Consider the following 13,360-nt stretch of genomic DNA (forward strand, 5'->3'; position numbering starts at 1 on the left):
CAACAATTCCTTTGTTGTCTTTGTACCACGGATTGGCTGGCAATTCATCTCTTAGCCTTTGGGTCATCCCACCCACCCACCCCCATCTGCAGTCCTCCATTGCGTAGACTGTCCCCTGGTTGCGGCTTGTGAGGCAGGTTGAGAGAGGGGAATCATAGCATGGACCACCTCTTCATGTTTACTGTTGTATTGTGGTTTATATGACAAGGTATCTGCCAAGAGGTTCCCCCCCCCCCCCGGATATATTTTAGCGTGAAGTTGAACCATTTGAAATACTCCATCCATTGGGCTTGTTTAGGGGAGAGTTTTTGCGGGGTCTTGAGCATCTCTAGGCTTTTATGGTCACTCCATACTTTCAAATGGTACGTGGCTGCCTTCAAGAAAGTGTCTCCTGGTTAGTAGGGTCCATCGGACCACATAGGCTTCTCCCACAACGCCCAGCTCCTTTCAGTCTCTGTCAATTTTTTAGAGGTATACGCGCAGGGCTGCAAGTTGCCTTCTGTGTTTTTCTGAAGGAGAACTGCTGTGGTGGCCACATTGCTGGTGTCAGCTTGGACTACAAAGGGCTGGTCTGGATCGGGGTGTTTAAGGACCGGTTCTTTGGCAAACAGCCTCTTTAGTGCCTCAAATGCCCACTGATATTCTAGGGTCTATTTTAGGGGTTGGTTAGGCTGTGGTTGCTGAGCCTCCCCCCACCCAGTCTTTAATAGTTCAGTGACGGGCAGAGCGATTTCAGTGAAAGAGGATGAACTGTCTGTAGAAGTTAGCAAACCCCAGGAAGCTTTGAAGCTGTTTTCGTGTAAGGGGTGGTTGCCAATCTAAAACAGCTTTAACTTTAGCCGGGTCCCTTTTTACACCCTCATTTGACACTCAGTAGCCCAGATAGTCTAGTTAGATCTTGTGGAATTTGCATTTTGACAGCTTTGTGTAAAGTTTAGCCTCAAGGATTTTTTTTTCAGTACCTGAGGTACTAGCTTAATGTGTTCTTCCAGGGTCCCAGTGAAGATAAGAATGTCATCTAACTACACAAGGACTCCTTTATACAGGTGCTCATGTAACACCTCATTTATCAGTTTCATGAAGACTGAAGGGGCTCCTTGCAATCCAAAAGGCATTACTTTAACTTGGAAGTTCCCTAAGGGGGAAGGCAGTTTTCCACTCATCTCCTTTCTTGATTCACACACGGTAGTACACGTGTCCTAGGTCCAATTGGGTGAACACCTTCCCCTTGACCAAGTGGGCCAGCATATGGCGTTAATTCCCCTAAAATCCACACACAGCCTCGTCAACCCGTCTTTTTTCTCTTTGAAGAGGATGGAGGCAGCCACTCTGAACTTAGCCTGTTGGATAAATCTGCAGGCTATGTTGGTGTCGATGTATTCTCTCAGCTCTCTTCATCTCTTTTGGGGTCATAGAGTACATCTTTCGCTTGGGTAGTTAAGCCCCTGGTATGAACTCTATAGTGCAGTCTGTGGGGCAGTGAGGAGGCAGCATGTTGCATTCTTCCTTGCTGAGTACCCCAGCCAGGTCCCGGTATTCTTTGGGGATCTGGGGGGTATCTGGGAGAGGCTCTGAGGCAGCTGCAGCTCTCTTGGTTCACTTAGTGCCGCTCGGCCATTGGACAGCTCCTTTTAGGAGGGGGAAGAGGGCCTATTCACAGCTTTAGCTTTCTGCAACTAACTTCCCAGGAGTTGATGGGGCCCCATTTATCTAGCCGCGCCAGGCCTACGATCACTGCTTCTGTCATTTTTGGTACCATCACGAAGTGGATAAGTTCCCATTTCTAACGACAGGTTCGGTGAGGAGTGTGGCAGGGGCTCTCCCTATCAATGACTCATCGACCTGCTTGAATCATATGGGTCAGGTCATTGTCTTCGTCCTGATTCCTAGCTTTAGGACCGTGGATAGGTTGATCAGGCAACCCGTGTCTATGATCACTTCCACTTCCCCCTGTGCCCCTATCTCTGGTACTACTAGTCTCGACCAGATGGTGAATGGGTGGATGGCTTCACTTGCCATTGGGTCGTTCTCACCTTTGTCGTTGCTATCAGCATTTAGTGCTGGAATTCCCTCTTCCCCAGTTGGGAGAGGGGAGACCTCAATGGCCTAGCAAGTGAATTTCCCCCTTTCTGTTGCCTTCCATGGCAGTTTCTGGGGGTCTTTACCCTTGGCTGTGGGGATTGGAGGCAGGCAGTCAGCCACCCGATGGCCTTGCTGGTTATTTCTCTCCTCCTCTCTCTTCAGCCAGCTGTTGAAATGGCCTTGGTTCACAGATGAAGGCTACAAAGCCCCAGCTATCTCTATTCCCTCCTCCCTATCCCTCAGCTCCAGTGTGGCAACCCTGAAGGCCGAAAAAATGGCCTCGGTGAGGCCAGCTTCAGGGTTGACAATAGCATGGAAATTAGGCAATCTCTCACTTCCTTCTCTGGCCTTGATTAAAATATTTGGCTAGAACATAGAACAATCCCATGTTGTGCCAATGACTCGAAGTTCACATTTCTTGCCAAACCCTTACAGCTGATTCTTCTTTTGTGGGACTTGTCAATTTGTTTGCATACCTGCTGTTGAAACAGGTGCCAACCTGCATTATGAGGTACCTGGGAGAGTGTAAAAGTTTGCCTTGGTAACTGTTGCATACTTCCAAGAATTTTATGCTGAATTAAGTAGTTGTTCTCCCCTGACAACTAAAGCCTCTAGTAAAGTAAAGATGGGTAGCTTGTGATTTTACAGAATGGTTTCCCAACTGTGGCAACTTTAAGATGGGCGAAATTCAAGTCCCAGAATTCCCTAGCCAGATCTTCAGCTGATTTCAAGAGCCATTCTCAAGCAAATGTAAGCGTAAGTTTCTACATGGGTCCTCCTGCAGGAGAGGATTTTAAAAGAAAAAAAAATAGCTGTGATAGGCATGATCAAGCCCCACTGCTTTTTAATGTATATTGCGCACATAGTAAAAAATGTGGGGCTACAATTGTGTGGGTGTGGCTACCACATTAATTCCCTAGCAGGTTAGAATATTCCCCAGAGTTTTACTAATAATAGCTGGCCTCACGAGAGATAAAAAGATGAAAAACATACTAAAGGAAAAAGAAATGAGGTGGTGATAATGATGGTTTCAATAAAGGAGAATATTTGTAGCTTGGGGTTGAAGTGATGGGTCCTTGGTGCTCTCTGAGCTTGCTTGTTTTCTTGCACACATTTTATTACCCCAGCTAGGTAACATCATCAGTACTAGTGTGTGAACGATGGTTTTACACACTTTTGGTCCCGAAATTACCCCCTTGTTCTCTTTAGTTGTTTATTTGTTAGATTTTTATCCCATATTTATTACTTTATAATAATTCGGCAATGAACCTACTTAACGCTCCTTCTTCCTATTTTCCCTGTGACAAAAATCCTGTGCAGTATCTTGAGGTGAGAGAGTGATTGGCCCAAAGCCACTCCCAAAGCTGGCTTTCATGCCTAAAGCGGGACTAGAATGCATAATCTCCTAGTGATTCGCCTAAAGTCACTCAGTTGGCTTTCATGCCTAAAACAGGACTAGAATTCATAATCTAGTGATTGGCCTAAAGTCACTCAGCTGGCTTTCATGCATAAGGCAGGACTAGAACTCACAATCTCCTAGTGATTGGCCTGAAGTCACCCAGCTGACTTTCATGTCTAAAACAGGACTAGAATTCATAATCTCCTAGTGCGCGATGGTGAACCTTTTTTGGCTCGCATGCCATAAGTGGGGGAAGCGCAGCGGGGTCATTTGCAGGCGTGCTGCACCCATAATGCAATGTGCGACCCCCCCATGCGCATGCGTGCACTATAGGCGCGGCGACCCCCATTTTTGCATGCTTTTTTCGCCCTCTCCAGAGGTTTTATAGGAGCATGGGGAGAGCAAAAACAGCCCCGGAGGCTTCAGGGACCTTCAGGAGGCTTCCCTGAAGCCTCCGAAGCAGTCAAAATGATCCTCCGAGCAAACCGGAAGTCACTTCCGGGTTGCTCGGAGGGTCGTTTTAAGCGCTCCGAAGGCTTCAGGGACCGTCAAGAGCTTCCCTGAAACCTTCGGAGCGTTCAAAACGACCCTCCAAGCAAACCAGAAGTCATTTCCGCTTTGCTCGGAGGGTCGTTTTAAGCGCTCCGGAGGCTTCAAGGACGGTCAAGAGGCTTCCCTAAAGCCTTCGGAGCAGTCAAAACAACCCTCCGAACAAACAGGAAGTCCGTTCCCAAACTTCCGGTTTGCCCGTAGGGCCAGTTTTATGCGCTCCAGAGCCTTCAGGAAAGCTCATGAAGCCTCTGGAGGGCCTCTGGGGGGGGCAGGGGAGGCTCTTTTCGCCCTCCCCAGGCTCCTATAAAGCCTCTGGAGCCTGGGGAAGGCGAAAAATGGCTTTAAAAAGGGTGAACTCAGCTGGCCAGGGTGCGCATGCGCACTGGCCAGCTGACAGGGCAGCGCCTCTCGTGCCCTGACAAATGGCTCCGTGTGCCACCTATGGCACGCGTGCCATAGGTTCGCCATCACTGTCCTAGTGATTGGGCTGAAGTCACCCAGCTGGCTTTCATGCCTAAGGCAGGACTAAAACTCACAATCTCCTAGACCTAGTGATTGGCCTGAAGTCAGCCAGTTGGCTCTCATGCCTAAGATGATACTACACCTTACAGTCTCCCGATGATTGGCCCAAAGTCACCCATTCAGCTTTTGTTTAAGGTGGGACTAGAACTCATAGTCTCCTGGTTTCTAGCCAGCATCATAACCACTATACCAAACCAGCATAGTGGCACATTTATTACAAAGAAAACACTCACCTCAGGAGGAAAAAGAAGCTGATCATTCTTTAACAAGTCTTTTTTTAAAAAAATTGTTTTGCTGAGTGTTAATAAGAGAATTGTCCTCCTGCTTTGTCTGTTTAATCAACTTGAAAAAAAGTCACTGTTTTACAAGCAGGATAGTAGCAGAACAGTGACCTCCCAACCTCCCATATCTTCAGTCCCTTGCTACAGTGTGTAACATATGTTACTCACTTATGAGAATGCCCCACACTGGTAACAAAATTGTTTATTTGTTTCAAAGTCTTCCTCTTACAGGATGCATAGGTGAAATATATCTTTGAGTTTCCTATCTTTCACATGATATTCTTTTTCATTCATTACAATTTACACATTGCAAGGTGGCGGAGGATGATCATTCAGGTACTGTCGAAGACGAGTTGGGTAGTCAGAAATGACTCCGGAGACTCCATAGCTAAAGGCTTCTTCATAATCTTTTTCTTCATTCAAAACCCAAAGGAGAGTCTAAAGAGAAAGTGGAAGAGGGGAAAAACACAATCACAAAATGCAAACACTGGAAATAAAAAGACTGTGGCAAAAAAAAAAAAAAATGGCCAAGAGAGTTCCAAGAATAAGAGGCGCCTTTGCTGCAATCCCAAAATTTCTGGAGCACCACTTCATCACTCCTGTTAGTAGCCAAGTCAATGGCAATATTTTTGCAATAGTTCCATCTCAGGTTTTAATTCAGGCTCAGCCAAGTTTTAATTCGGGCTGGACATCGCATGCTTAGACTACTGCAATCCACTCTACATGGAGCTACCTTTGAAGAGTATTCGGGAGCTACAGCTGAGACAAAATGCAGCAGTGCAAGCAGTTTAGGGGTTCCTAGAGTGGCCCAACTGAGCTTGTTGATTAGAAAGGTTGGCAGTTCAGCGGTTTGAATTCCTAACACTGCGTAACAGAGTGAGCACAGTTACTTGTCCCAGCTTCTGCCAACCTAGCAGTTCGAAAGCACGTAAAAATGCAAGTAGAAAAATAGGAACCACCTTTGGTGGGAAGGTAAACAGCGTTCTGTGCGCTTTCGGCATTTAGTCATGTCAGCCATACGACCATGGAGACGTCTTTGGACAGCGCTGGCTCTTCGGCTTTGAAATGGAGATGAACACCGCCCCGTAGAGCCAGGAATTACTAGCAGGCATGGGCGGGGGAACCTTTATATTTAGAATGGCCCATGTTACACCCCTGCTACATGAACTGCATTGGTTGCCGATTTGCTTCCTGGTTGTTAGTCATTACATTTGAAGCCCTGTAAGGCATAGTCCAGGTTATCTGAGAAACAGCCTCACCCAAATGGAATTGGCCCTTGCTACTTAGTCTGGGAGGAGGGGCATGCTCTGGATCCTATTGGCCAAGGAATTGCAACTGGTGAGAACCAGCAGAAAAGCCTTCCCTGCTATGGCTCCTGCTCTTTGGAACATCATGCCCCTTGAAGTGAGATCTGCCCTCACCCTCTTGACCTTCCGAAGGAACCAGGAGACCTGACTCTGACAACTGGCCTGGGACCCCAAAGGGAGGTCATCTCATTTCCGAGGTGGCTGGTGGAGTATTAGAAGACCCCACCTCCACCCTGCATTAATGTTCCCTCTAAGGTGCGCGGCTGCACGGCCGCACACTTGGCAAGAAAACACCGTGCAGCAGTTTTCAACTGCTGCGCTGTGATTTCTACTGCCACAGGCTCCGGAAGCTGGGGAGGCCCTTTGCAGGCGGCTAGAACTGGCTGTCCGCAAAGGACCTCCCCGGACTTGCTCTGATGAGCACGGGGCGACTGACGGTAGTTGTGAAGCCCCAAAGCCCCCGCTGCCACCGGAATAACTGCTGCCACCTCCTCCTCCTCTAACAGCACTGCCGGATTTGCTGCCAGGTGCTGCAGCTGAGGTAAAGCTGTCAAAGCTCCAGCCGGCATCCCCGTGCGTGGCAATGGCGCCTCTCCCTCCGCTCAGAGCACCTGAGCTGAGCCCCGCGTCACCCCTGCCTCCTCCTCCGCCGCCGTGCTTTTGAGGAGCCATGAGGCTGCGGGAGCCAGTAGAAAGGCGGCAGGGAGAGGAGCAGGGGAAAAAAAGGCCTCATGGCTCCTCAAAAGCACGGCAGAGGAGGAGGGGGCAGGGGTAATGCGGGGCTGAGCTCAGGTGCTCCGAGCGGAGGGGGAGGTGCCGCTGCCATGCACGAGGATGCCGGCTGGAACTTTGGCAGCTTCACCTCAGCTGCAGCGCTGGGCGGCAAATCCGGCAGCGCTGTTAGAGGAGGAGGAGGTGGCAGCAGTTATTCTGGTGGCGGCGGAGGCTCGTCGGCATCTTCAGCGGCAGGCCCCTGCCCATGATGAAGAAACCAAAGATGGAGCAAATCCTTGCAGATGATGTCGCTGCAACATGACTGGAGGAGGAATTCTGGGAGTTGAAGTCCACAAGTCTTAAAGCTGTCAGGTTTGAAGACCCCCACATTTTTTTTCTAAAGGGCTAGGGGTGCAAGGGTCTTGTAACTTGACAGCTTTAAGACTTGCACACTTCAATGCCAGAGTTCCTGAGCCAACAGGACTGGAGGAGGAATTCTGGGAGTTGAAGTCCACAAGTCTTAAAGCTGTCAGGTTTGAAGACCCCTGGGTTTTTTTTCTAAAGGGTTAGGGGTGCAAGGGTCTTGTAACTTGACAGCTTTAAGACTTGCGTGCTTCAAATGCCAGAGTTTCTGAGCCAACATTTTGGTTGCTAAGCAGGAGCATTGTTAAGTGATACTGATATTATATAACACTTTTAATTAAGCGGGTACCTTGAAGAAACATAACTTTGAGTTTCAAATAATACTGATTTTGTTGTTATCTTAGGTGACATCTGTGAAAAAAATTCAGGTACGCAGGCATGAAAATGTGCCGCTCAACACTATACTTTTCTGCTCACATTGAAAAGAAAATAAGAGGGAACATTGCCCTGCATTGACATTTTATTTTGTTCACTTTGCTGTTTAACTTAGTGTTTTAATTTTGATGTCCCATGTTTTGCTCTTTTGATGTATTAATTGCTTTACATTGATGTTTATAACATTGTAAGCCACCCAGAGTTGCTTAATAATGAAATGAGTGGTATATAAATTTAATAAATGAACACATAATAAATAATCCTGATCATCCCCAGGAGTAGAGTCTAGCACGCCACCCAATTTTTTGATTTCTCAGCTTTTCCCAACATACTTGTATTCCTCTGTCTTCCAGATGTTTGAACAGCTGTTTATGCATTGTCACCCTGTTGGGAAAGGAAAGAAATATCAATACAAAAGGTTTAGGTATAAGTCATTCTGTTTTATCTTTTTTTAGAGCCCAGCAGAAAATGGGGGAAAATAAATATGAGAAAAATCAAGATATTCCATGTAGTGTCACTTGGGGAGAAAGAAGTCATTTTTCTGTATTTATTGTCTCTAGCAGGAAAACTGCTGTTTTCGGTTATGAGTTTCATTAAGAGCCCTCCTGCTGGGAAAGGAGAGGAGAAGATGATAAAGGAAAGGCATACTTAATAAGAATGAAACAATTAAAACCACGGCTTTGTGTCACTCACTTGGTGGTAAATATTGCCAGTAGTGATCCAAATATGCCCCTTTTTACTGGAAAATACGTCCTAGGATTAAACAAAACAAAAAGGTGGCAAAATTAACAAGCTCCTGAGAACTGCTGGTTTCCTGCTATTCCTCCTCCAAAATATTGGATCCCACACTTTTTCCAAAGGAGTAATTCCATGAATTACAAAACATATAACAAATGTATCTCGTCTTTGACAGGCAAAACTCTCAGAATAATTTTACACACCAGCACTGTTTTTCTTCACAACTAAACTTTTACAGAACATGAAAGAGAATATATGAGGAAGGCCAGCTTAACTTAATTGTCCAATTAATTTGGGTGTTAGTCAAATTATAGGGAGAGCTGTTAGATCTGATGTAATTGGATGCCTTATGTCATAGATCCTTTGTTAAACTGCAGCCAGTTAGATTGATCTAGTCTCAAGGGCTGGAGCAGAGAAGCACTGGACCCTGGAGAGATGGTCTCCCTATAAGAGGGACAGATCCTTTATTTGGTAAAAAACAAAGTGACGTGTGACTACTTTCTATATTCTATTCCAGTGATGGCGAACCTTTTTTAGCTCGCGTGCCACAAGTGGGGGGAGCGCAGGGGGGTCGAGTGCGGGCGTGCCGCACCCATAATGCAACGTGCGACCCCCCCAGTGCGCATGCGTGCAAAACGCGCAACCCCCCCATTTTTACATGGTTTTTTTTGCCCTCCCCATGCTCCAGGGGCTTTATAGGAGCCTGGGGAGGGCAAAAAGAGCCTCCCCCGACCCCCCGGAGGCCCTCCGGAGGCTTCAGGGACTGTCCCGAGGCTTCCCTGAAGCCTTCGGAGTGCTTAAAAACACCCTCCGAGCAAACCGGAAGTGACTTCCGGGTTGCTTGGAGGGTCATTTTAAGCGCTCCGAAGGCTTCAGGGAAGCCTCGGACGGTCCCTGAAGCCTTCGGAACGCTTAAAACCACCCTCCGAGCAACCCGGAAGTCACTTCCGGTTTCCTCGGAGGGTGATTTTAAGCGTTCCGAAGGCTTCAGGGACGGTCCCTGAAGCCTCCGGGGGGGGCGGGGAGGCTCTTTTTGCCCTCCCCAGGCTCCTATAAAGCCTCTGGAGCCTGGGGAAGGTGAAAAATAGCTTTTAAAAAGGTGAACTCAGCTGGCCAGCGCGCGCATGCGCATTGGCCAGGTGACAGGGCAGCGCCTCGCGTGCCCCGACAAATGGCTACGCGTGCCACTTGTGGCACGCGTGCCATAGGTTCGCCATCACGGTTCTATTCTATCGTTATCTCTGCACCATTATCCTATGATAATGACTGTTGCAATATTCTATTAATCTTCAATTATTGTTACTATGGCAGTGTTTATACTAGTATTATTCTGAGAGCCAGTTTAGCATTGTGGTTAAGGCATCTGGCTCAAAACCAGGAGACCGGGATTTCTAGTCCTGCCTTAGGCACAAACCAGTTGAGTGACCTTGGCCAAGTCATTTTCTCTCAGCCGTAGGAAGGAGTCTGTGACAAAACACTTTTGAAAAACCTTGCCAAAAAAACCACAGAGACTTATCCAGGCAAATCTCTGAGAATTAGCAATAGCACTTACTTATATTCCGCTTCACAGTGCTTTACAGCCCTCTCTAAGTGGTTTACAGAGTCGGCATATTGCCCCCAACAGTCTGAATCCTCATTTTACCCACCTTGGAAAGATGGAAGACTGAGTCAACCTTGAGCCTGGTCAGATTTGAACTGTCAAATTGCAGGCAGCAGAAGTAGTCTGCAGCACTACACACTAACCCTGTGATAGCGAACCTATGGAACGTGTGCCAGAGGTGGTACACAGAGTCCTCTCTGTGGGCACAGGTGCCATCACCAGCTGGCCTTTGCGGGCACCAGAGTGCCGGATAATGGCCTGAAAAATGGCCAAAAATCAGGGCATCTGGGGGGCATTTTCAGGTTATTTTGGGGGCATTTTCCAAGCTATTTTGGCCCTGAAAATGGCCTGAGAAACACCCCCCCAAACAGCCTGAAAAATGCTAAAAAAATAGGCATATGTGCACCGGCCAGCTGATCTTTAGGTTTCTGTGCTCTGGCCTGCACGAAGACCAGCTGGCGGCACGCATGCTGGAAACCCAACGACCAGCTGGTTGGCACACATATGCACACCAGCCAGATTGTTTTCAGGTTTCTGGCACTCTGGCGTGCACACATGCATGCATGTTCCAGTCACCACTGCTCCACTGTAGCTCTTTTCCCATTCTATTAGACAAGCGTGGAATAATGCGACTACCGGGGCCTTGAACCGGGTGGCGCCTTTGCGGCCTCTCCGGCGGCAACGATCCACCCTGGCCCCTTGGTTTACCGAGGAGCTAAGGGTGATGAAATGCCGCAAGAGACGTCTAGAGAGTCGTTGGAGATCCTCCCGTTCCGAATTTGATCGAACACAGGCACGAGCCCATTTAAGGACGTACCTTGTGGCATTGAGAGTGGCCAAACGTCAATACTGTGCCACTCTCATTGCATCCGCAGAGAACCGCCCTGCCGCCCTGTTTCGGCTGTCCCGCTCCCTCTTGTTTCAGAGGCCGTGGTAGGCCCCTCTACAGGGCAGGGCAGAGGAATTTGGGAAATATGTGCAGGATAAAATTGCTCAAATCCGGAAGGATTGGGTCCCTGTCAGTGGTCCAATGGTGACGTCCGTAGCGAGTCTTGAGGAATCGACCTGGGAGGACTTTGACTTGGTTGCCATCGAGGATTTGGACAGAATGCGCGGACGACTGCGACCCACCACATGTTTATTGGACCCGTGCCCCTCCTGGCTTGTACTGGCATCCTGGGAGGTTACACGAGACTGGCTCCTGGGCCTAGTGAACGCTTCGTTGAGCGAGGGGTCTCTCCCGGCCGCCTTGAAAGAGGCGGTGGTGAGACCCTTGCTCAAGAAGCCTTCCCTGGACCCTTTGGAGCTGGCCAGTTATTGTCCTGTCTCCAACCTTCCCTTTTTGGCGAAGGTTGTAGAGAGTGTGGTGGCTTACCAGTTTCCACAACATCTGGAGGAAAATGATTATCTAGACCCGCGCCAGTCCGGCTTCTGCCCCGGTCACAGCATGGAGACGGCCTTGGTCGCGTTGGTGGATGATCTCTGGAGGGTCAGAGATAGGGGTTGTTCCTCTATCCTGGTCCTATTAGACCTCTCGGCGGCTTTTGATACCATCGACCATGGTATCCTGTTGCGCCGGCTGGAGGGGTTGGGGGTCCGGGGCATCGTTTTGCGGTGGTTCAGCTCCTACTTTTCCGGCTGGATGCAACGTGTGTTGGCAGGGGAGGAGAGGTCGACCCTACGCCCCCTTACTTGCGGGGTACCACAGGGGTCGGTCCTCTTGCCACTCCTGTTCAACACATATATGAAGCCGCTGGGTGAGATCATCCGTGGTTTCGGGGTGGGATATCACCTGTACGCTGATCATACTCAGCTGTACATTTCCACCCCGAACCACCCCAACGAGGCCATCGAAGTGATGTCCCGGTGTGTGGAAGCCGTACGGGTCTGGATGGATGACAACCAACTCAAACTCAACCCCTCCAAGACGGAGTGGCTGTGGGTTCCAGCTCCCCGGTTCAGCCAATTAATCCCATCTTTGGCCATTGGGGGCATTCAACTCGCCCCCGTGGAGCGGGCGCGCAATTTGGCGTCCTCCTGGATGCCCGGCTGTCCATGGATGACCATGTGACAGCCGTGGCTAGGGGGGCATTCCACCAGGTCCGCCTGGTGCGCCAATTGCGCCCCCTACTGGACCGGGACGCCTTACGCACAGTCACTCATGCGCTGGTGACGTCCCGCTTGGACTACTGTAACGCTCTCTACATGGGGCTTCCCTTGAAATGCACCCGGTTACAGTTGGTCCAGAACGCAGCCGCGCGGGTAATTATGGGGAGTACTAGGTACTCCCATGTGACACCGTTCCTGCGCGAGCTGCACTGGCTTCCTGTGGTCTATCGGGTGCGTTTCAAGGTTTTGATAACGATCTTTAAAGCGCTCCATGGCTCAGGACCTAGTTACTTGCGGGATCGTATTCTGCCCCATACATCCCTGCGACCAATCCGCTCGCACAGAGAGGGTCTCCTCCAGGTGCCGTCCACCAGACAGTGCCGAGGGGCGGCGCCTAGGAGCAGAGCCTTCTCTGTGGCGGGCCCAGCCCTGTGGAATGACCTCCCTCTGGATATTAGGAATACCTCTGACCTCCGCTCCTTCCGTGTAAAGCTCAAGACCCACCTATTCCAAGCAGCTGGCCTGGCTCAACTATGATCTAACTATATCGCTCCTGACGGGTTTTTTATTTGTGTAATTTAATTGTATTTATTTATTTAGGGGTTTTTAAACATTGTGATTTTAATTGTTTTTATTCATCAGCCCACCTCCTCCTTGTACACGTCTTAGTATACGTCTTTGTTATATGTATGTCTGTCTAGATATTTATTTCATGTGTTTTATTGTACGCCGCCCCGAGTCCTTCGGGAGAGGGTGCGGCTAAGAAATAAATATTTATTATTATTATTATTATAAGATTGAATGGGGCGGGGAGGAATTGTTTTGTTACGATTTCTGTACAGATTGTCCTCACTTGATGTGACAGAATGTGTACCTGCAGGAACAAACAGGGAAACATTTGGCTTTCTTAGAAAGATACTCAGATTAAGAGATTACGCCATCTTTTTTTTCTGGGAAAACTCTGGGCTTTCAAAAGTCTCTCTCACTCTCTGCTCCTCCAGGTACATTTCCATCACACTAATGTCCATTCATTTGATGACTGTTCAAAGTTACGACTGAAAAAAAGTTACTTAGGGCTGATCCTTGCACTTACGACTGCTTCATCACCCCGACAGTCTCATGAGTGTGATTTGGATGCCTGACCAATCGTACGACAGCCATTTGTGACCTTCTATCCAGCTTCCAAGACGCAAAGTCAGTGAGGAATCTGGCAGGGAAGGTCACATGTTGCAGTCATGTGGTGATTTGTTTAACAACC

General features: G+C 48.7%; 1 protein-coding gene across 4 annotated transcripts in view; it reads right to left on the reverse strand.

Moving 5' to 3' along the window:
- Window positions 1–4,841: 4,841 nt before the first annotated feature.
- The window catches only part of LOC309381899 (lysophospholipase D GDPD3-like), a 35,436-nt gene continuing 26,917 nt past the window's right edge, over window positions 4,842–13,360 (reverse strand). For all 4 annotated transcript variants that reach the window (XM_081933219.1, XM_081933218.1, XM_081933217.1 and 1 more), the window contains exons 9-11: window positions 8,349–8,408; window positions 7,988–8,039; window positions 4,842–5,274 (exon numbers count right to left, since the gene is read on the reverse strand). In XM_081933219.1, coding sequence (XP_081789345.1) covers window positions 5,137–5,274; window positions 7,988–8,039; window positions 8,349–8,408 — 250 coding nt within the window. In that variant the 3' untranslated portion in view covers window positions 4,842–5,136. The remainder of the gene's footprint in view (window positions 5,275–7,987; window positions 8,040–8,348; window positions 8,409–13,360) is intronic.

The sequence above is a fragment of the Natrix helvetica genome (genome assembly GCF_964273705.1).
Source record: "Natrix helvetica genome assembly, chromosome: Z".
Lineage (NCBI taxonomy): Eukaryota > Metazoa > Chordata > Lepidosauria > Squamata > Natricidae > Natrix > Natrix helvetica.